At 46.7% G+C, this 24694-nt stretch overlaps 2 protein-coding genes across 2 annotated transcripts in view; one reads left to right on the plus strand and one right to left on the minus strand.

The window, feature by feature from the left end:
* PSME4 (proteasome activator subunit 4) overlaps positions 1-24341 on the minus strand; it is a 93405-nt gene extending 69064 nt beyond the window's left edge. The window contains exons 1-3 of the mRNA XM_049784801.1: positions 24078-24341; positions 5521-5661; positions 4582-4698 (exon numbers count right to left, since the gene is read on the minus strand). Of these exons, the coding sequence (XP_049640758.1) occupies positions 4582-4698; positions 5521-5661; positions 24078-24271 (452 nt within the window). The 5' untranslated portion in view covers positions 24272-24341. The remainder of the gene's footprint in view (positions 1-4581; positions 4699-5520; positions 5662-24077) is intronic.
* ERLEC1 (endoplasmic reticulum lectin 1) overlaps positions 1-24694 on the plus strand; it is a 548089-nt gene that overhangs the window by 118386 nt on the left and 405009 nt on the right.

The following is a 24694-nucleotide window of genomic DNA, read 5'->3' on the forward strand; positions in this document are numbered from 1 at the left end:
CAGCAATGCTCAGGGGTTACTCATAGTTCTGAGCTCATGGATCAATACTGGTGGAACACAGGGGACCATATGGGATGCCATATATCAGGGGTGGAGAATACACGGCTCTCGAGCAGCATGTGGCTCCCGGCCAAAATGAATGCGGCTCTTGGCCTCTTACGTGTTTAATAGATTATTGTTAAAATTAGATGCTTTTGTGTGAGTGTTTGTCTGTTGTGGCTCTCTGACTCACAGTTTAAAATTTTGGCTCTTTTGTGTCGAACTTGTTCACCACCCCTGCCATAAATCAATCCTAGGTCAGCTGCAGGCCTGCATCGCTCTGGCTCCAGGAAAGTAAAGTTTAAATGCTTTAAATCAGCATTTCTCCAGGCTATTAGGCCCCAGGATATTCCAAATAAGCCAAACCTAAGGGAAGGGAGGGAGAGGGCGGGAAAGGAAGGGAGAGGAAGGGAGAGGGAGGGAGAGGGAGGAAGAGGGAGAGAGTTGGATAGGCTCATGGTGGTGGTGGGTGGGAGACAAAGATTTACCGAAGTGCAATGGCAGAGTGAGACAAAGTGAGATGATAGGGAGAAAGAATAGTAACAGGCACAAAATCTACAAAATTCTCATAAAAACACCTGGTTTGCCTGGAAGAAAAAGCTGGGAGGGTAGAGAACGTAGGGGCACTACAGAGAGGTTCCAGGGTCATTCCAGGCACCACGAGACACAGTGTCTCTGCTTTGGCCACTGAGCCAGGACCCCACGACACCTGATATGCCTGCCATATCTGCTAGCAGGGAGTAGCAACAGGGAGCAGGTGAGGCAGGCAAATGCTCATCCGGTCCCCAACAGGCAGTGCCCTCATAAGCACAGGGTACTCTGCACAGAGCAGCTGCCACTGCAGACACACATGTCAGGCAGGAAACAGGACCCTGGAAATCCAAAGAAGCAAGGAACAGCTCGTGGAGGAGAGAGCAGGAAGGTCAGAAACTGCCTTGTCTCTAACCCCCATCATTTACCAGAGATTTTGAGAAAACCACAAAAGAAAAGAAAATTAAGTCAGGAGAATTGCATAAAATCGGGGCCAGCGTGGTGGCGCTAGGGGTAAGGTGCCTGCCTTGCCAGCGCTAGCCTAGGAGGACTGTGGTTTGATCCCCCGGTGTCCCATATGGTCCCCCAAGCCAGGAGCGACTTCTGAGTGCATAGCCAGGAGTAACCCCTGAGTGTCACCGGGTGTGGCCCAAAAACAAAAAAAAAAAAAAAAAAAAAAAAAAAGAATTGAATAAAATCGGGGCGGATAGCACAGCAGCGTTTGCCTTGCAAGCAGCCGATCCAGAACCTAAGGTGGTTGGTTCGAATCCCGGCATCCCATATGGTCCTCCGTGCCTGCCAGGAGCTATTTCTGAGCAGACAGCCAGGAGTAACCCCTGAGCACCGCCGGGTGTGGCCCAAAAACCAAAAAAAAAAAAAAAAAAAAAAGAAATTTGCATAAAATCGTTGATTTTGAACAGCTTCAAGCTCCCTGATATCTAAACAGTGATTCCAGTTAAAAAACTCAAGGCCTCACTAGGGTCAATTCCAGGCACCCATGACACTAGGCAGAGACAGTAGCACATGAGGGGTGGGGAGGAGGTAGAGGGAAAAGAAGTGGAGGAGGAGGAGAAGCAACAAAAGCATAAGAAAAAAGGACCCAGTCACTGTAATCTGTGCCATGGTGCCTGAAACATAAATAAAATCTAGAATTTTCTTGAGTAAGGGCTCAGCACTGTGCTCACCACACAGGTGGAGGCAGGACTGGGCTCAGGGCTGTGCACATGTCAAGCATGTTTTTATTAGAGCTCTGGCTATAATTCAAAATTCAAAAGTTTTTTAAAAAATTAAAAAACCTCGGGGCCGGAGAGATAGCATGGAGGTAAGGCGTTTGCCTTTCATGCAGGAGGTCATCGGTTCGAATCCCGGCGCCCCATATGGTCCCCTGTGCCTGCCAGGAGCAATTTCTGAGCCTGGAGCCAGGAATAACCCCTGAGCACTGCCAGGTGTGACCCAAAAACCAAAAAAAAAAAAAAAAATTAAAAAACCTCACAATACTTTTATACTAAACTTTGCATTCTCATGTAATTTATAAATACATTAAACAAGACTCTACTGAGTATCATTATGAATTTTTCTATTTAAGATTCCAATAGTTTTCTTTGTTCTACTTTGTTTTAGGAAAGCAATTAACTTCTGAGCATTTTATTTGTTTTTTTTTTTTTTTTTTTTTTTGGTTTTTGGGCCACACCCGGCGGTGCTCAGGGGTTACTCCTGGCTGTCTGCTCAGAAATAGCTCCTGGCAGGCACGGGGGACCATATGGGACACTGGGATTCGAACCAACCACCTTTGGTCCTGGATCGGCTGCTTGCAAGGCAAACACCCGCTGTGCTATCTCTCTGGGCCCTGAGCATTTTATTTGTGACCAGTGTACAAAGGCCAACTGCCTAAGGGCAGGACTACTTGTGGCTTTAAATAAACAAAATAAACAAACAAACAAAAAAAGGGAAACCTCTCCACCACATTTCACTGTTTACTTATGACCTAAAAATCTTCCAAGCAGCCTATGGTCAACTATGACAGAAACTGCAGGTAACAGGATCAATCCTCTCCACAGGAAAGTCTGTGAGAACAAAGCATCTGCAGAGGTAAAGCACAGGACCAGGCACGTGTCCAGCTGTGAAGGCCCAGACTGGATGACTGGTTGTTGGGAATGCCCCCACCCCAATAAGTAAATATGCAGACTGCAGCAGAAGCCTTAGCAATGTTATCCTCAAAGCTTCATTGACAATAAAGAAAAGAGAAAAGACAAGCAATCTTCATGAAACAGCTATTAAACTTCAAAAGCCAAGTAAAGATAGAAAAAATTCCTAGAATTAAACCTTAATCATGAATAAGTTCAAAAAAAAAAAAAAAGGTGGGGAGCTGGAGCTATAGCACAATGACAGGGTGTTTGCCTTGCATGTGGCTGACTCAGGTTGGATCCCCAGCATCCCACAAGGTTCCTGAAGCCCACCAGGACTGATTTCAAGCACAGAGCCAGGAGTAACACCTGACCAACACCGGTGTGGACTGAACTCCCACCCCCAAATAGATATAACTAGTTTTCTCAGGCTAAATAGATGGTTCTAAGGCCAGAGCCCCAGTCCCATCAGCCCCACCAGCTGATAGCTGCGCTTTAGTCTCTGCCTCACAGCTCCCCAGGCAAAGTTGGGAGCAGTCCTGGAGCATCTGGCTCCAAAACAAAACCCCCCCAAAACATTTCTGGCCCATGGGTGTAGCTCAGGGGCAGAGCCTTTGCCTTGCCTAACCACAAGGCCTCTAGCTTTGATCTCGGGAACCACAAAGAAAAAGGCCAAACCGACGTGGTCAGCAGCGACAAATCACACCTGGCAGGGAAACCCAAAACCATCGACCCACACAGGCAGATGGTCCTACTGTGCTCTCTCTAATCAGAAACACTAAACGTACCCAGAGCTCAGAGCTGAAGGTGTCAACTATGGGTACAATGAATCACAACAAGAGGCTTGTTTTCTCTGGCTCGCTTTCCCAGCATTTTCCTTTTAGACTCTATGGTCTGCACTATTGTTAATGAAGGAGTACCATGCATATCATTTTCCTTCCTTTCAGCACCCTGTTCTTGTCCAGAGTGATCAGTTCCACTCACACTGTCACAATGGACCCTTCTCTGCCCTAAATGCACTGCTCCACTCTTTGTGCTAAGCCTCTTCCCATGGATTGGTCCTCCAGGCCTTCATCTCTACTGTTTCTGTGTATTATTACCATACTGTCTTTTATTTATTTTTTACTATCCTTTATTTGTCTTATATCCCACAGATGAATGAGATTATTCTATGTCTATCCCTCTCCCTCAAGCACCCAGCATGTAATACTCTCCAAATCCATTCATGTATAAGCAAATTTCATTGCATCATTTTTCCTAATAGCTGCTTACTATTCCATTGTGTAGATGTTTCACAATTTTTTATCCACCTATCTGTTCTTGGGCACTTGGGTTGTTTCCAGATTTTGGCTATTGTAAACAGTGCTGTGACAAATATAGTGTACAGAGGGCTTTTCTGCATGGTGTTTTGGGTTTCCTAGGTTATATCCCTAGGAGTGGTATTGCTGAATCACATGAAAGCTCAGTTTCTAGTTGCTCAGGGGTTACTCCTGGCTGTCTGCTCAGAAATAGCTCCTGGCAGGCACGGGGGACCATATGGGACACCAGGATTCGAACCAACCACCTTTGGTCCTGGATCGGCTGCTTGCAAGGCAAACACCGCTGTGCTATCTCTCCGGGCCCCCAGTTTCTAGTTTTTTGAGGAGTATACATATTGTTTTCCAAAAAGGCTGGACCAGTTGACATTCTGGTGGGACATTCTTAAGCTAAGTTGCACTTACAGTTTAAAGGGGGCAAGACATTAGCAGTCAAATTACATTATAATGAGTACACTGAAATGTCTATTTTCTTATTTATAAAGCTAATCACTCCATATTTGTCAGTTATTAATAAATCTCTGGAAAAGACCCCTAAGTGATCCCAAATTATTTGAACCAGAAATACCTACTTGGGAAACCAATTCAATCCCAGGTGCTCCGTCTTGGAATATAAAATTCTTTCCACCATGTCGTAAAGTGGCCTCCAAGGCAACTCCAGGTCATCTCTTGACAGAAGTTCCTTTTTCCTGATAAAAAATAATTTAAAAAATTAATCACAGATGCACAAAAATGCATCTATCCCATTCTGTACTTCCCCGTCTGTCCACATCATTGCCACTCAGAGGACAATATGAGGAAGACCAAGTACAACAGATGCTTGCTAATACTAAAAACACTAAAAGTACTGGTGAAAGGACCAATTAAAATGTATGCTAACATTACTGTAGATAAATCCCGTTTTCTCCACATTGACTGTGCATGTCACTGACCCGGGTTCAATCTGGGCATCTCTTATGGTCCCAAGAAACAACAAAAATTTATTCTTGAGTGCAGAGCCAGGAGTAATCACTGAGCAGTACTGGGTATGGCCAAAACGCCAAAATAACAGCTAAGAACAAAAAACAAACAAAAACTCACAAAAAGACACTTTTTCAAGGGTCTTACAACTTACACAGGGAAGATGATGAGAATAAATAAAATCATACAGCTCAATAGATGTTATAAAGTAGGCTTTATGAAGATGGAATTAAAAAATTAATGGAGATAACATAGTAGGGTGTCTGCCTTGCACACAGCTGACTTAGATTCAATCCCTGGCATTCCATATGGTCCCCCAAGTCTGTCAATAGTGATATTTGAGCACAGAGCCAGGAGTATTCCCGGGGACAGCTGGGTGTGACCCAAACTCCCACCCCCCCCAAAAAATTCATGAATACACATGCTCAAATTCACGATCGATTTCAGCAATCTTCTTCCAAACTGCAATTCGAAACTTGGTCTTCTGCTCAAAGGACACGAATGAGCAGGGATTTCCTCAGCCCTGTGGAACCCCGAGGAAACAGACTCACTTCAACAGATTGATGAGGAGGCGAGCAAAGCCCTGCAGCATGCTGATCTCCAGTGTGGGGATGGACACCAGCTCGTACAGTAACTTGATAAAAAGAACATGATCTTCTTTGCTAAATTTTCTCCCGTAAAGTCGAATATATCTGCAACAGCAATAAAAATAAAACTGACAATCCGTAAAAAAAAAAAAAAAAAACCACAAAAAAAAACCCAGGACGACACATTCATGAGTACTTCGGCGTTTATTCATGATAGTCAAGATGTGAGCGCTAGAGACTAATGAAAGCCCATCAACAAATAACATACTTAGAGCTTGAGTGACAGCACAATGGGCAGGACGTTTACCTTACACACGGGCAATCCAGGTTCTATCCTTGACATCCCAGATGGTCCCTCGAGCTTGCCAGGAATAATTCCTGAGCACAGAGCCAGTAATAAAAACCCAAGTGCCTCTGGGTGTGGTCCCAAAACAACAAAATAACCAGACATGTTACATCTACATACAAGGAAATGTTTAGCCTTAAAGGAAGAAGACATCCAATGCTACAAGATGGATAAACCCTTGCTATAGTGTCTTCAGGACAATAAGTTAAATATGTTGTAATGACTTCTAAGGGTACGCAAAGTGGTCGAAATCCTAGAACTTCACGACCACCTGGAAGACTGGCAGTGCCAGGGGGTGAGGACAAGGAGCGAATAAAGAAGTGACTTCCAAGGGGAATAGTTCAGTAGTCATGCAAAATCAAATGGCAGCTTTGAAATATGAGAAAAATGAAAGATATTATGGTAAATTCAGAGACAATAGAGATGAGGACCAAGAGAACTAGTCCACAGTAGGAAGCTTGCCACAAATAGCAGAGCAGTGAAGTTAAAGTAGAGAAGGGACCACGGGGACAGTGATAGTTGGAACTGAGCACACTGGACAAAATTGGGAGCTAAAAGGAGGGAAAGTGATGTCATGTACCCCTTCATTAACAATAGTGCACACCACAGTATCGGAAAAAGGAAGAGAAAAAAGAAAATTGCTTGCCTCAGAGGCAGGCTGGGGGTGGGTAGGGAGGAAGCGGGAGGGAAACTGGGGATACTAATGAGCATGGGGAAGAATGTTGTTGGACACTAAATGAACCTCAATCAAGAACAATTTGTATATCTCATGGGATTTCATTTCAAAGTTTTATTCAATTACAGAATTTTATTTATAAAAAGTTTTTTTTTTGGGGGGGGGCCACACCCGGCAGTGCTCAGGGGTTACTCCTGGCTATCTGCTCAGAAATAGCTCCTGGCAGGCAGGGGAAACATATGGTACGCCAGGATTTGAACCAACCACCTTAGGTCCTGGGTCGGCTGCTTGCAAAGCAAACACTGCTGTGCTATCTCTCAGGCCCCTATAAAAAGTTTTTTTAATTAAAACAAAGAAGGAAAGGGCTGGAGAGATAGCATGGAGGTAGGGCGTTTCCCTTGCATGCAAAAAGACAATGGTTTGAATCCCGGCATCCCATATAGTCCCCCGAGCCTGCCAGGAGCGATTTCTGAGTGTAGAGCCAGGAGTAACCCCTGAGCGGTGCTGGATATGACCCAAAAATAAAAAACAAAAACAAAAACAAAAAAAAAACAAAGAGAGAAAAACATATATATGATGACTGAGCATAGTGAACCGCAGGCTGAAGCGTGGAGCACCTGTTCTGCTGTGATGCCATCGGCCCACCCTGGGCATTGCACCAGGGATGGGTGAACCCCTGCAGAAGCTGACAGTGGGGGGGGTATCTCTAGAATTGCTCACACTCTCTTGGGCTAGGTGGCTGCAACCACGACTGTGGCATGTAGACACGCAAGCAGCGCCTGTCCAAGGATCAGCTGCTGTCCCCAGTCTCCAACACTGCTCAACTAGGTGGCGATTTCTAAGGATGATCCCCACTCCCACCCCAACTAGTACTAAATGATCCTCTACGAACAGACACATTTCACTAAAAACAAGACTGTGGGGGCATTCCTGGTTCTGTGCTCAGGAATCACTCCCAGAGGGCTTGGGAGACCCTATGGGACCACTGAAGATCAAATCTGGTTGGTTGCATACAAGGCAAATGCCCTCTCCGCTGTCCCATCACTTCAGCCCCACTAGGCTGTCTTTGAAGGTAAATGGGGCCAAAAAAACAAAAGTAGGTGAGGTATTTAAAATGTACAGACTAGACTGGATCTTAGCAAAAGCAAAAGCACTTGTTGAGTATTAAAATGCAATAAATATAAAAAATTACTTCGCCTGGTGTTGGAGTAACTGGCTTTTCGTTCTATTCAGGGTAATAATTCTTTGCTGGTGCTTGTCATCACCTTGGATCAAAGCACCTTTCAGATTGGTCCCTAACCCCTACTTGTTCTCCACCCCAGAGGGGTGGTCTTTCTCTTCCCAATAAAAACCTCAGTCTCAGGGAGAAACTGCTTGTGGTTTTGGTTTTCTACAGCTGGTCTGACTGCTTGCTAGTAGCTCTTGCTAGCAGAGTATCTGGCTTGTGGTGGAATTTTCCTGAACCTATTTTATTCTCTTCAATCTGTGTGGATTATTTCCTGTGTTGGCATTTGCTCACAGACCCACGTCTCCCCAATTCCTTGGGAATGGGCCATGAGGCTTCCGTTTCAGTCTAGAAACTAACCTGCATTTAGAAAATACTGTCCCAACTGGGACAGAAGGACAATCCAGGTGGGAAGGCACTAGCCTTGCCACTGCCACAGACACACAGGTTCAGGTCTCTGGCACAAACTAGAGCTCCACAAACACTGCCATGGCTCACTCATGAATTCAAAAGAGTATGACTCCAAACCAACAAAACGCCAATAAGTCTGGACTGGAAAAGATTACAGAACAAGGATTAAGAGCAGCCGAGACAAGTGATTGTCTGATGGAGTTAGCACAGCAAGGAGAGTGTTTTTCTTGCTTACAGCCAACCAGGGTTCAATCTTTCTCAGGTGTCATCAATAGACAAGTTAAAAAAACAACACTGAGAAGACCAGGAGTAAAACACATCCCAGGACTAAGTTTTCTAGCATCACACTCAGTACTGAAAATGCAGATATCTCCCTGCCAGGAAGTCAGTGAAAAAATAAATTAATGGTTCCTTAGAACCCTCTTCCTTCTCCTTCTCCTCCATTAACCATTCAGAAAGCAATCTAGAGTCCGACAGGGCACAGGCTGATTTGAGTGGCTCCTTTGGGCCCGGAATCGGTCAGGTGTGGCACAAAACTTGGAAGACTATGGGTGCAGAAGGAGGCAATGAATGAAGGACAGTTCACCCCAAGATTCTTTTTTTTTAATTAATATATTTAAACACCTTGATTACAAATATGATTGTCGTTGGGTTTCAGTCATGTAAAAAACACTCCCCTTCACCAGTGCAACATTTCCATCACCAATGTCCTGAATCTCCCTCCTCCCTACTCCACCCCCGCCTATACTCTAGACAGGCTTTCTACTTCCCTCATTCATTCACATTGTTAGGATAGTTCTCAATGTAGTTATTTCTCTAAATAAACTCATCACTCTGTGGTGAGCTTCATGTCGTGAGCTGGACCTTCCAGCCCTCCTCTTTTGTCTCTGGGAATTATTGTAAAAATGTCTTTTATTTTTCTTAAAACCCATAATGAGTGAGACTATTCTGCGTCTACCTCTCTCCCTCTGACTTATTTCAGTCAGCATAATAAATTCCATGTACATCCATGTGTAGGAAAATTTCACAACTTCATCTCTCCTGACAGCTGCATAATATTCCATTGTATATATATGTACCACAGTTTCTTTAGTCATTCACCTGTTGAAGGGCATCTTGGTTGTTTCCAGAGCCTGGCTATTGTAAATATAGGTGTGAGGAAGGGACTTTTGTAATGTATTTTTGTGTTCCTAGGGTTTATCCCTAGGAGTGGCATAGCTGGATCGGATGGGAGCTCAACTTCCAGTTTTTGGAGGAATCTCCATATCGCTTTCCATAAAGGTTGAACTAGACGACATTCCCACCAGCAGTGAATAAGAGCTCCTTTCTCTCCACATCCCCACCAGCACTGCTTGTTCTCATTCTTTGTGATGTACGCCAATCTCTGTCGAGATGGTACCTCATAGTTCCTTCTAGTCAAGGCTGCACTGTATGGCTATCAGTGAACTCAAGAGAGATTAGAAAGTTGTAGTCACTGGCCAGGCATTCCAATTCCAAGGTCAGGAGATACAGGCCATTTGCCAGAGGCAGGAGCAGAGGAGGAGCAAAGAGTAATAGGACGGTAGGCCCTAGAGACAAGGTCTTTGGGTTTGATCCTTAATGTTGGCAAAGTTTTGGGGCTCCAGCACTGACATTCTGTGGATCCCTGGAGTGAGGCATTTAGTCTAGGTGTCCAGAAAGCTGGTTTTTCTCACAACAGAGGAGGAAAGTGCCACTCTGATTTCACTGATTTCTCTCTGGGGTGGGATCAGGGACCAGTTCTTTCTGCCTCAATGCCCCACAGGCCTCATACACTTATGAGCTGCGGACTTGATCCGACAGACAGGCTCTGGCACAACTCAGGCTCCCTTTTGGTCTGAGAGGGTCACAGCTTCCAGCCCTCTGGGGTTTCTCCTGACCTCCCAACAAGTAGTTGGTGCCCATTAAAGATTCATCTCTGGTCTTTTGCAGTGGTGGCAGGTGACCGTAGCAAAAGTTGCTCTTGCCCAGAATAGGGTGAGACACTGCCCATATGTTCCATAGTGAAGAATGGTGGCAGCAGACCTGGAGGGTACCCAAAGGCACCAAGATAAGGCTAAACTCAGGCAGTGAGTAGCTGTGGTGGGCAGAGTGGAGGGCAGTGGCGTGAAAACTGGCTGAGACATCCTGGCCTGTTATACCTACAGAGCTGGAAGATGCTCCTTCGGAGCACTGTCCCAGGATGTGACCTGCTGTGGCTTTTGTCTGGAGACCCCCAAAGATGAGGAAGGACTGGAGCTGCCCCCAGTGAAGCTGAGGAGCCTCGGGACACTCCCAGAGCCCAGTTTCTCCAGCACAAGCCCCAAGTCTGGCAGAATCATGACCAGGGCCAGAGGAAGCTATTGGCTTCTACCACACAAACATTTTTTAAGGCACCTTTGTGAAATCAGTTGGATCAGTGGAGAATGAGGAAGTCCAAATAGCTCACCAGAAATCCCAGTTAATCTCTTTAATAAGGCTTTTCTATTGCTCATCATCAAAGCAAGCCCTAAGCCAAATTAACAATGCCAGGACTTGAGTCTCTCATCACCCGGAGTTTGTCATCCCAACGTCAGTGAGGGGCTCGAAGCCCAGATGTCAGTGAAGGAAAAGCCCTTGTCAGTGGTTGGCTACCTCAAGTGAGCAGGGTCATTCAAACTCGCCAGAATTCCTTTCCAGATGCTATAAATTAAGTCAGAAGCCCAAGGGCCCTTAACAGTTAAACTCCGATATTAGAGAAATGGCTCGTGGAGGTGGTGTGTTCAAGGGAATCCCAAAATTCCTCGTTTTGGGGGGCAGCCTGGTTGCCAATCAAAGAAAGTGAAAATAAGGCTGTGATGGTTAAGGAGTCAAACTTCAAATTGCTCAATGCCAGACAATAACGGGGGCCAAACTATTGCTCCAGAACTGGATTCAAATGAACCTAAATTCAAGCCAAAGTGGCAGACAAGAGTGAGGTAGCAGCTTATCTGCACAGATCCATCATTCACGGATGGACTGACATAAATGAAAAGGCTCTTGGGCCAGGCCATGAAAAGGTCAGGAAACACCAGGTCACCGGCTCAAGTCACAGAGGTGAGGAAGGAGGCAATCGATGCCAGAACATCCCTGGAGTCAGACACAGCCTCAGGGCTGGCCACAGCAGTCAGACCCATCCCAGGAGGATACCAAGGATGGATTGATCACTGGGGGTTTGGATGTCCCCAAGGATGGGTTTATCACCAGGAGCTTCAGCTCATTTCAAGGATGGATTTTGGGTGCTGGCCCAAACAGGAATATTGAAGAAACAGTGAATCATCACTGATCATGAACGAATTAAATGCTCTACCCACAGCTGTGTAGCCACTGCAGACAAGCGCTACAAAGCTGTCCCCTGACTCTGATACGAATGAGATCTCTTAGCTATGATATTTGTGAAAGTGGTTCAAATCAGAGACACAGACAAAGATGTCCCTGATGCTCAGAAAGCAACTATGGGCAATGTGAGAAAGGTCTTCAGATGAGCAGCTGATGGAGAGATAAGGATCCAGCCCGCCTCTGTCTGTGTGGATGGCAAAAGGGCAGATGGGCACACAGAAGAGGAGGAGAAGGCACTGGGGCTGGGGACTTCGAGGCCATTGATCAGAGATCTGGTGTTGAGGGGACAGTCTCTGCATGACCTCTGGCCCCACTCACAGACACCACATTCACACACACAAACACATAGGCAACTTGACCTGCTGGCTTGCAGGTTTGCTAAATATGGGACATGGTAGAGGGTTACTTTTTTTCCTGGGAAAACTGTACGATCAAGCTTTATAGAAGGGGCTAGAGAAATGGCACATCAGCAGGATGTTTGTCTTACATTTGGCCAACACAGGAGGGACCCTGTTAGATTCCTGACATCCCATATGGTCACCCAAGCTTGCCAGGAACAATTTCTGAGCACAGAGGCAGGAGTAACCCATAAGCATCACTGGGTGTGGCCCAAAAACCAATCACTCAAGAGAGATAGCACAGCGGCGTTTGCCTTGCAAACGGCCGATCCAGGACCAAAGGTGGTTGGTTTGAATCCCGGTGTCCCATATGGTCCCCCGTGCCTGCCAGGAGCTATTTCTGAGCAGACAGCCAGGAGTATCCCCCCTGAGCAATGCCGGGTGTGACCCAAAAAACAAAAAACAAACAAAAAAAAAAAAGAAATAAAGTTTTTTAAAAGAAGCTTTATAGCAAAAAAGCAAATTTCAAAAACATCTTTACAGAGAAACTTGCATTGTGTCTGGATTGCACGGTGCCCTGTGGTTGGTTCCAGATGAAAGCAGACAGTGCACAGAGTAACAGAACAGGGCAAGCAGACTTTAGGGAATACAAAATTCCAAAAAAAAAAACAACAACAAAAAAAAAAACAACCCAACTTCATACTCCACTTTAGCCCGAAGGAGGCGACTCTGGAAGAAGGGACAGGTGACCCAAGTACTGCCTGTCCAACCTTCTCAGCTACATTTAAGAGAGGACTTGTTTCCATTTATATTAATCTGATGCTTTCCATACATCTTATTCTTAAGTGAGAGGTCTTTCTTGGCCCCTCTGGTTTTCCATTTTCATTTGCTACATAGAAGGGAAACAAAGTCTTCTAATCTCAGGGTGGCAGTGCAGGGGGTGGGGTGGGGTGTCTAGGACCTGAGATCCCCTTTTCCTTTCCCAGTGACTTTTCACATCTTCATGATTTAAGGACATCGCAACATTGCCACGGAGATGACAAGCACCTCAAGAAAGACGAATTTTCCTACTGCCACTCTCATCTGGTAGAAGGGCACAGTAGGATCCTTTAGGAGGCGACTATTTTCAGCATCTGTTAATATGGCAACCTTCCTGTTTGCCTTGTTATTTTTGCCAGTATGTATACACTATGTCTCAGTTCTATTTGAAAAGACAGAAATCTATTTGGAAAAGGTTATTAAAACAATAGTAAATGATTGATTAATTTGGTTTTTGAGCCACACCAGGAGCTCAGGGAATCACTCCTGGCACTGTTCGGAAGATCACATGACTGCCAGAGAAAGAGTCCAGGTCAGATGTGTGTGAGGCCAAGTGCCCTTCCCCACTGGACTATCACTATGGTCTCTGAAATACTTGTTTTGTAGTTTATCTTTCATATCCAGTTTGGTTAGACTGCGCAACAAAACAACAGGTTTTTACACCACACCCGGTAATGCGCAGGCATTCTCGGGGAACCAGAGATGGGATGCCAGGGATCGAACCTAGGTCAGTCACATATGCAAGGATGAATGTGCTACCTCTTCAGCCCCATCCTGTGTCTGTTTTTAACATTAAAAACACAGAAAATAAAAACTAAATTATGCTTCTATTATATTTGAATGAGACATTTGTTATTAGAGCTTGCAATTATTTTCTTGTTAAGTATTTTTCATATCTTTGAAGTCAATCCTTTAGAACTTTCTCCTTCCAGAAGTTTTTTTTTTTTTTTGGTTTTTGGGTCACACCCGGCAGTGCTCAGGGGTTACTCCTGGCTCCATGCTCAGAAATTGCTCCTGGCAGGCACGGGGGACCATATGGGACGCCGGGATTTGAACCGATGACCTTCTGCATGAAAGGCAAATGCCTTACCTCCATGCTATCTCTCCGGCCCCTCCTTCCAGAAGTTTTCATTCACTGTCAACCAGAAGTGTTCCCTCTGTCCTTTCTGGCACTTAACAGTTTGTACCACACTGAACAATTCCCAACGCAGGCATACATAGCACACACAAAATGCTTTTAGGTAAGTACCTTACTAAATGGGTGCACAAAGCCTTTCTTTTTGGAGGTCAGCTGATAGTGCTTGGAAGGCCGGATATGGTGCCAAGAACTGAACCACAGCTGGCCACACTCAAGGCCAGTGTCTTAAGTCCCGTGCAACCCCTCTCAGGCCCTATGTTACTAATAGGGACCATGTGGGTGCCTGAGAAATGTACTACACACACACACACACACACACACACACACACACACACACACACACACTCTGAGGAGTCATTGAAGAACAGATAGTTGGGGCCTAAGAGACAGCACAGCGGTAGGGCGTTTGCCTTGCATGCTGCCGACCCAGGAGGGACCTGGTTTGGTTCCTGGCATCCCATATGGTCCCCCAGCCTGCCAAAGGCAATTTCTGAGTGCAGAGCCAGGAGTGACCTGTGAGCTACTGCTGGGTGTGGCCCAAAACCAACCAACCAATCAATCAAGTTTAAAAAAGAAGAAGAAGAAGAAAAAAAGCCAGAGAGATAGCATGAAGGTAGGGAGTTTGCCTTGCATGCAGAAGGACGGTGATTTAAACCCCAACATCCCATAGGATCCCCCAAGCCTGCCAGGAGCAATTTCTGAGCATAGAATCAGGAGTAACCCTTGAGCGCTGCCAGGTGTGACCCAAAAAACAAAAAACAAACAAATAAAAAAGAGGTACAAAAATCACAACAGTAAAGGCCAGGAAAGACTATGAGGATGAAGGTACTTGCCTTGCACACAAGACACTGCATATAGTCCCCAGAACATGGCCAGGAATAGTCCTTGAGCACAACACCAGGAGTAATCCCTGAGCACTGGTAAATGTGGCTCATAAAACAACGACAAGGAAGAAATAAATGGTCCTGGTGCTTCCATTCTCCAGCAGGAAACGGAAACTGTTTTCCTAAGATGCTCTAAAAAGCCCAGGCTGTGACAGTTACATCAGCCTGTTTGTTTCTCCTTTCCTATCAATTCCAGTCACTATCCTTTCCCAGGGGAACTGGGCTAAGTCCCTCTGGACACAGGCAGACACACGGGAACAGCAAAGCTCTCTGGGGCCAGAGCAACACAGCAGAGAGGGAGTTTGCCTTGCAAGCAGGAGACCAAGGTTCAAGCTCCAACATTCCATTAGTACCAAGAGTAATCCCTGAGTACAGTCAGGAGTAAGCTTAGACATAGCTGGGTGTGGCCCAAAATCTAAAGTAAAAAACAAGAGCTCTCTGTTGTAAGCAGTCAGGCAAACTGGCTGTTGCTGACACCTCGTTTTCCCAATGATAAAATAGGGTTGCTTGTGAAAATGAAATAAAATGAAAACAAAACCCTCAGCCAGAGCCCTAAATGAAGAAGTGTCACTGTCCCCACCTATCAGTCTATTAATCCTCTTTTAAGATCTCTCAACTTGGGGCCAGAGCAATGGCACAGCAGTAGAGCATTAGCCTTGCATGCTGCTGATCCAAGACTGACCACAGTTGGATCCCCCAGCGTCCCATATGGTCCCCGAAGTCAGAAGTGATTTCTGAGCGCATAGCCAGGAGTAACCCCTATGCATCACCGGGGTATGGCCCAAAAATAAAAATATTAATAAAATAATAATAATAATAATAAAAAGATCTCTCAAGCCACTAACTTTTTTTATACTGGAAAGTTTTCACTTTCATTCCTCCTATAGTTTTACATAGCTCAGTAAGAAATTGTATTATATAATCTGAAATATAGAAAGAAACCTGTGGAGGCAAGAGCGATAGCACAGCAGTAGGGCATCTGCCTTGAACTCGGCTGACCCAGAACCAACCTGGGATTGATTTCTGAGCGCATAACCAGGAGTAACCCCTGCGCGGTCACAGGGTGTGGCCCAAAATCCAAAAACCAAAAAAAAAAAAAGAAAAAGAAAAAGAAAAAGAAAGAAACCTCTTAAATCAATGGCTTTCCTTTGTGGAGGGGGGTGTGTGTGCCTTAATCTTGAATAAACAATAATCCAACACACATATATTAAGTCAACATTCACCCATATTACTTCCAAATTCATTCCAGACTAGCTCACAAACAAATCAAAAACCCAAAACCAAGAATGTGGACATGATTCACAACTTGGATAATTCTCTGTAAATAGTTTTTAGTTGAAAAAAATTTAAAAATAAATCCTAAGCGTGAAAAAGTCTTAAGCTATTTCAGTCACTGCTAAGAATTTAAAACATGACATTTCTAAATCTTTCCAGTATTTGTTAAGTAGTAAGAATTCCTCTGACACACGCAAAACAGAAACCTGCACTGAGTTTATGTTGACAGAAATTTGTCTTTTTCAAGGCTGGAGAAATAGCACAGCTGTAGAGCGTTTGTTTGTCTTGCACTCAGTTGACCTGAGAGGGACTCGGGTTCCATCCCTGGAATCCTATATGATCCCCAGAGCCTGGCAGGAGTGATTTCTGAGCACAGAACCATGAGTAACCACTGAGCGCTGGTGGGTGTGGCCCCAAAACCAAATCCAAACAAGACAGAAATTTGTCTTTTTCTTTACTGGGATCTCTGGAAGTCACCTACCGTCCCTCCAAATACAAACTTGCTCAGCCAATTTGCCCAGAAGCAGGTCCCTGAAATAAATACATGCAAATGATTCTATCCAAAAATTTTCTTGCCGTGAAAACATCTACTTCATCTTTGGCTTGGAAAAGAAAAATCATCAGAAAATGAAACAAAACACCCACACTTCCCAGCCCAAATAGTACACATTTCATTTAAACTGTCTACTGTGCATTACTAATAATTCTTCATTTCCAACACAACTTGTGTGAAGTACAGTATTATTCTCAAAGCAATGCTGTAGCTACAAATGGTGTCAGTTTGTTCTTAGAAAAAGTTTTTACTGTATTTGTTAACTCTAAAATGTAACTGTAGGTAATGATTAAGAACCAAATTAGAAATAGTACAAACAGGTGTTGACCACTACCCAAACTTGTGGTTCCTTAATTAAAATAAAAGGCATGCTATTGGGCCAGGGTGAAAGCACAGCCGGGAGGGCATTTGCCTTGCATGTGGGCAACACAGGTTCAATCCCTGGCATTCTGATGATCCCCCCAAGTCTGCCAGGAGCAATTTCTGAGTGCGGATCCAGGAGTAACCTCATAGCTCCTTCAGTGCGGATGTGGTCCAAAAACAACAAACAAACAAAAAGTGTGTTATTGTTTGTTTGGAGGCTGCGGAAGGGAGCTCCACACCTGGGGGTGCTCAAGGCTGACTCCTTGACTCAAGGCTGGGTGCACAGGATCCTAAGGGGGTGCTGGAGACAGAACTGGGTTGAGCCATGCACAAGCCCCACTCCTTCCCCCATATTCTCCACTTAGAAGACTAAGCATTTAACTTTATCATTCTCTTGTAACTTTATCTGACGACATAATTCAGGGAAACAGACACTTAAACACTGGCCATACCCACAGTGATCTTCATCAACAGACTGGGGGGGGGGGTGGAGGGAGAATGCCGCCAGCCCCCACCCCGACCCAGAGTATGCTCCGCCTTCACACTACCTAGACCAAGGTGTCAGCAACCTACAGCTCCAGAGCTGCATGAGGCTCTTTTGAAGCTTTGACTGGGCTCGACAGCAGGGGGGCAGGGTGATGTCACTGAAGGCATGCTAAGGGTGCATCTCTGCGCTGGGGAAGGAGGAGACTGTTGTGAGGGAAAAGAGAAGTGCTGACAGGGGACACTGAAAAATCATTTAAAAAAATAAAAGCGGGCCCGGAGAGATAGCACAGCGGCGTTTGCCTTGCAAGCAGCCGATCCAGGACCTATCGTGGTTGAATCGAATCCCGGTGTCCCATATGGTCTCCCGTGCCTGCCAGGAGCTATTTCTGAGCAGACAGCCAGGAGTAACCCCTGAGCACCGCCGGGTGTGGCCCAAAAACCAAAAAATAAATAAATGAATGAATAAATAAATAAATAAAAGCAAATAAAAGAAAAAAGGGAGAAGGAAAAAGAAGACAAGAGAGGACAGAGAGGACTGGAGTAAGAGAAAGAGAGGGCTTGCAGTGTGACTGTTACTGGGAGTCAGGCCAGTACAGTGAGTGGAGAACAAGAGTCTGAAAGAGAAAAAAATATCAGCCAGGTAAAAAACAAAACAAAAAAACAGAGGCCAGAGAGGTGGTGCTCGAGGTAAGGCATCTGCCTTGAAAGCAGTAGCTTAGGAAGGACCGCAGTTTGATCCCCCAGCGTCCCATATGGTCCCCCCAAGCCAGGGGCGATTTCTGAGTGCATAGCCAGGAGTAACCCCAGTGTCAAATGGGTGTGGCCCACAGGAAAAAAAAAATGAACAGATACTAATTTTTGTTGTTGTTGGTTAAGCATGGGAGACAGGTCCTTTTGTAAGGTGACACTGTAGAAAAGTTGTGGCTATTATATTAAAAATTACTCCTAGCTATGCACTCAGAAATCGCTCCTGGCTTGGGGGACTATATGGGACGCTGGGGGATCGAACCACAGTCCATCCTAGGTTAACTCGTGCAAGGAAAACGCCCTGCCGCCTGCACCACCACTCCAGTCCCTATTAAAAATAGTTTTAAATAAATTAAATTATCATATACATTTTATATTCACATATGTATGTGAACAGGTCTTCTCCAACATTAACTATATTAAAAACAAACATCGATCACGCCTCACAGATAACAGCTCACAAGCCTGTGTGAAAATGAAGATGACGTCTTAGAGCCCTGACATGCAGACACTGTGCACTGAGGTTCAGGAGCAAAGAATCTCATTAAACAGGTAAATTAAATATTTTGATTAGCTATTAATTTTCACAAATATATCTTACTCTGTTAAGTGGAAAAAGTTCTTTTTTTCTTCTGAGAGCCAGCTAACTGCATGATCCTGTATATAGCCTTGAGATAAGAAATAATGTACATATAGTGTTATATTTGTTTTAAATGTTGCAATGGCTTTGTAGCTCCGGTTTTTCCCCCTTCCAAAATGAGTCCAAATGGCTCTTTCTGTCTTAAAGGTTGCAGACCCCTGACCTAGACTCTCCCAGCCCTGAAATGAGTATTAGAATCACTCCCTTAAGTAGCCGTATAATTTCTTCTTTACAAGTCTGCTAAATCCAATGGGTTGTAAAAATTCCCATATCCCTCCACTCTTTGGTGAAGTATCTTTTACATCCAAGAGTAAAACAGATCCATTCCAAATTTCTCCTATTTTGACTGCTCTTGGGGATGAGAGAGGACAAGGTAGAGAGGGGGAGAGGAGGTGGGGGGGAGGCAGGCGAGGGGAGGGAAGAATAAGAGAGAGAGATGCAGGGGGGGAGAGGCGAGGAGAGCGAAAGGGGAGAGGGGAGAGGAGAGGGAGGAGGGAGAGAGAGAGAGAGAAAGAGAGAGAGAGAGATCAACCCCTGCAATAATACAGACCCCAGACCACCACCAGGAGAAATCCCTGAGCAATGCCAGGTTCTTTTCAGCCCCAAAACAAACAAGCCAATTTCTCACTACAAAGATACGTTGTTTCTTGTCTGAGTTTTGATCACTTACTGTTATTACTCTATAAACAACTTTGATACTATGTAGTGTTAAACACTTATATGTGTGTGCTACAGATGTCTCCCTTAAGATGTACTCTTCACCAATTCGGTTCTTAAACCTAATATACCCTACATGACAATCAGCTGAAAGCCACCCATTAATATTTTCTCCCCTCTTCACCAGCTCTTCTGTGATCAGTGCCTTCCTTCAGAGGAGGTGAATATATCGAATATTTTGTATAAACTTGTTTCCAATATTTAAGATAACCCTGGTAAGATAACATTTCACTCTAGTAAAGGTACAGAATTTGCTTCCTAATACACCACGCCCACCAGTGAACTTTTAATATTTAAGAAAGAGCAGCAAGGCTGGAGAGATAGCATGGAGGTAAGGCATTTGCCTTTCATGCAGAAGGTCGGTGGTTCAAATGCCGGCATCCCATAGGGTCCCCTGTGCCTGCCATGGGTGATTTCTGCCAGGTGTGACCCAAAAACCAAAAAAAGAAAGCAGCAAGAGAAAAAGGAATAGTGAGGGGTGGGCTGGCCTGCAGACTAGAGGAGCTCTCTTCCAGATCAACCCATCGATTTTCCCCCCAAAAAAGTATTTTAGAACCCACAGATGGTTTTATTAAAGGCTTTGTTTTGACATAGTGTGCCTAGTAGGATAATTTTCTAAAGCCTCAGGTTCCGAGTTTTCTTGGAAACTAATAGTCTACATTCCTGCTTCTCAAAACAGTGTACGTGTGTATGAGTTTGTTTTTTTTTAAAGATCAGAACAGTCAATCAAGTGGCAAGTTAGCATTTATTCCTTGAGATTTTCAACTCTCACTCAATGTTTTCCTTTTATCTTAATACAGGTACACTCTAGGAGACTTATTAACTCGTCGGTTGTGACCATTGGTGCTGGCAAACTGGCACAACAGTCAGGTCCTGAGTCAAGAATTCACAAGAGTTTAAAGCTAAGAGAGATGCCCATGATAAGACAACTGTGGCAAGGCCGGGTATGAGCTGAGACTAGCCTCAGCTGTGACTGATGAAGGGAACAGAGAGACGGGGCCGGAGAGATAGCATGGAAGGTAAGGCGTTTGCCTTTCATGCAGAAGGTCATCGGTTCAAATCCCGGGGTCCCATATGGTCCCCCGAGCTTGCCTGCCAGGAGTGATTTCTGAGCATAGAGCCAGGAGTAACCCCTGAGGGATGCCGGGTGTGACCAAAAAAAAAAAAAAAAAAAAAAAAAGGAACAGAGAGAAAAATCCAGTTCCAGGAGTATCTTCCCTCAGCTCCCTGCATTCCCCAGCTGGGCCTACCAGTCATCCCGGGCTTTCTTTCCCTCTATGGCCTGTTCACTCACAGTTACCTCTTTAATTTTGGGTAGTATTTTTGGGTTGTTGTTTTTGTGTCATACCTGGCAGTACACTGGGGTTACTTAGTCCTGGCTCTGCACGCAGGGCTCACTCCTGGCACTTGGGGGAGCATGTGGAATGCCAGGGATCAAACTTGGGACAGCTGTTAAATGCAAGGCAAGTGCACTTCCCACTGTCCTACTGGGCTCTGGCCCCTCACAGCAACCTATTTATCTGCATTTACTAGAGACAATTAAATTGTGCCACTTTTCTCTAGGCATTCTAATAATTTAGAGTATATGAACGCTTGTATTCTATCAAAGGATCAATTTATGTAATACATTAAAAAATATATAACTCCTAAAATGAAGTAAACAAGATCAAAAAGGGGTGTCAAATGTAGAGCCTCAGTACCTCGCAAACAAGAACTCATCCCCACAGAAACCTGTTAGGCACAGCTTGAGGGCATAAGTATACTTGGTTGAAGACCCAGTCCCTTTGTGGAGCATTTCTACCCTGCTTCTTTAGGAGTGTGCTTATCAATGAAACTATTTTCAATATTTCACAGACAAACAGTCATTGTGAAAAAAAAAATACACGCACATTTCTTTGAAAATTTACAGGATATAAAATAAAACCATATAAGAAAAAGGGCCAGAGTGATAGCACAGTGGGTAGGATGTTTGCCTTGCATGTGGCCGACTTGGGTTCGGTCTCTGGCATTCCATATGATCCCCCCATTCTGCCAGGAGTGATTCCTGAGTATTCAGCCAAGGAGTAACCTCTGAGCACTGCCAGTGTGACCCAAAAAACAACAAATACAAGAACAAGATAAGCTCTCAGGTATTCCATCATTTTACCCATACATTTAAGTACATGACTGATCATAAATAACCCCCACAGTCACAAAACTAACTGGCAGAGATTAGGCTATTTTCATCACTCCCCTCCATTCTTTGACAAAGAACTAAATGTGATGACTTGGGTAATTAATAGCTGTCCTGTCTGGGCGTCACTTCCACAAAAACTTGTGCAATATACAAGACTTTAAAAAAAACAAGTCCAGCGATAAACAGGTCAGTAGGTTACCTTAACATGCCGAGGATTAGACCTTGTCACTCGCTGCAAAATGCTTCTCACACTATCAACCAAAAGCCCTGAACCAAAACCCAGTTTTGCTGATTTCTTGCTGTTACTTAATCTGAATTCATAAGTCACTATCAAACTTCAGTCTTGCCTCAAACCTTGCATCCTGACAAGCATCAACAATATACTTTTTTAAGCCCTTTCTAGAATTAAAAACAAAAAGCCAAAAAACTACTTAGCCCCGCTAAATAAAAGCTAACAAATGTGCCAGGCATGATGATAAAAGGAGTCAGGAAACAATGCTGAACTATGCCTGTGTGAATACTACATTCATAAACCCAAGTCAGACATGACTTCATACCTGGGTATGTATTTCTATACCGTGCACCTAAAACTCACTGTGTAGTTTCCCAAAATGGTCATGAATCCCCAGCAAATATGAACCAAGTAATCAGAATGGAGTTATTCCTAGAACTGGAAGTCATTTTATTTTCAGCGTGACTGTAACAAACGCCTAGAAAGCTGACTTGGGGAAAGAAAAAAACAAAACAAAATGAAAACCATTTCCATCACCTATAATAAAATCCTTCAGTTTTGCCTAAAAGTGATCGTTTCTGTGGCGTGCCCCCTTCCGTGCCTTTAAGGGTTCTACCAAGCACAAACTTCTTCAGGACAGGAAAAGGAGAGAGCTGTTGAGTGAGTGAGTGAGTGAGTGAGCGAGCGAGCGAGTCCTGACAATTTTAAAAGATCCCTCTCAGGAAAAGGGCAGTTGTGTAGTTTAGGCTTCTTGTCCGTTGGTGAGAAGGTTCAGTGATGGCCCCCCAATTGAGACTAGACTAGAAATGGGCCCAACCCGCGGCCTCCTGGCAGAAGCAAAAGTCCTGGCAGTAAGTAGGTCCTTATCAAGCCGGGTGCAGGGGAAGGCTACGGGCCTGCCGGAGCCCTGAGTCATCCTCACCCAGTTGGCTCAGCAGATTTGGACAAACACTGGGCAAGTGTCTCCTTGGTCCAGGATCCGCTCGGGCGAGTAGACCCGCTTCCAAACCCGGCCCGAAGCCCGCCCTGTGGCACTAGGTTTGTGCAGCAGAGCCCAGGTGGGCGGCGATCCCGATACCATCCCGGTGCCAGGGTGCCGGCCTGCAATTGCATGCAGCGCGTCTGTCTGCCTCGAATGAATGGAAGTGCGGGTCCAGTAGCAGTAGCTGGGGAGACCCAGGAAGCGGTGGGAGGACCAGAAAACTAACTCCAACTCTCCACGCCCTGGGGAAGCCCGGGAGGGGATGGAGAGGCCAGGCCCGTTCCCCGCAGATTCTCGAGGAGCCCCGCAAGTCGCCAGGGCTCCCCTGGGCCCCCCAATACCTCCAGAAAGCCCTGACCCTCCGGGAACACCGCACGCACCCCAAAGCGCCTCTTGTCTGCCCCTGGTGCCCCGCAACCCATCAGGGCACCCCTGGGCTCCCCAATATCCCCAGGAATACCCTAACCCTCCGGGGACCCCTATGCCAGGCCCTGGGGCCCCGCAACACGCCAGGGCACCCCAATACCCCCAGGAAGTTCCAGGCCCTCCGGGGACCCCTATGCCAAGCCCTGGGGCCCCGCAACACGCCAGGGACCCCTGGATCCACCATACCCCCAGGAAGCCCCTGATCCTCCGGGCACCCCTATGCCAGGCCCTGGGGCCCTGCAACACGCCAGGGCACCCCTGGACTCCCCAATACCCCCAGGAAGTTCCTGGCCCTCCGGGCACCCCTAAGCCAGGTCCTGGGGCCCTGCAACAAGCCAGGGCGCCCCTGGCCCTCCAGGGACTCCTATGCCAACCCCTGGGGCCCCCGCAACACGCCAGGGCACCCCTGGACACCCCAATACCCCCAGGAAGTCCCTGGCCCTCCGGGGACCCCCTATGCCAAGCCCTGGGGCCCCGCAATACGCCAGGGCACCCTGGACACCCCAATACCCCCAGGAAGTCCCTGGCCCTCCGGGGACCCCCTATGCCAAGCCCTGGGGCCCCGCAACACGCCAGGGCACCCCTGGACACCCCAATACCCCCAGGAAGCCCCTGACCCTCCGGGGCCCCCGCAACCCGCCAGGGCACCCCCAGATCGCTCTGAGGGCCACAGCGGGGAGCCCGGAGCCCGAGGCGCGGGTGCGGGTCCGGGTCCGAGGGGCGGGCGACTCACGTGGCGAGCTTGCGCGTCCAGAAGAGGCCGCCGGGCCAGAGCTCCCGCAGCTGCACGGCGCGGCCCAGGTTGCTCTTGATGCGGCGCAGCTGCGCGGCGGCCTCGGCGTCCAGGCGCTCGGCGTAGGGCAGCAGCCGGTTGTACGGCAGCTCCTTCTGCGGCGGGGGCCCGCCCGGACGCGCGGCCGGCTCCATTCGCGCCCCGGGCCGGCGCCGCTGCCGCTGCCGCTGCCGCTGCGTCCCGGACGCGCGTCCTCACCCGGTCGTCGGCGGCGGCTGCGGCCGCTCCGCCCGCTCCGCCCGCCCCGCACCGGCTGGGCTCGGTGGGCTCGGCTCGGCTGATGACGCTGCAGCCCGGCGCGCCCGGCGCTTCCGGCGCGTCACTTCCGGGGCGGGGCTTGAGGGGCCGGCGCCGGGGCCGGGGCCGGAAGCGCGCGCTGCGGGGCGGCGGTGTCGTCGCGGTGCCTCCCGGGCCAGGGATGCGCGCTGCGTGGCTTGGAGGCGGGGGAGGCGTGGCGTGGCCGTGGCGTGGCGTGGCGTGCGGGGATGCAGGCGGGGCGGGGAACAGCTCGAGGCCTCGCGGGATGCGATCCGCGCGCGGATGCCAGCGGATTCCAC

The sequence above is a fragment of the Suncus etruscus genome, chromosome 12 (genome assembly GCF_024139225.1).
Source record: "Suncus etruscus isolate mSunEtr1 chromosome 12, mSunEtr1.pri.cur, whole genome shotgun sequence".
NCBI classification, from domain to species: domain Eukaryota; kingdom Metazoa; phylum Chordata; class Mammalia; order Eulipotyphla; family Soricidae; genus Suncus; species Suncus etruscus.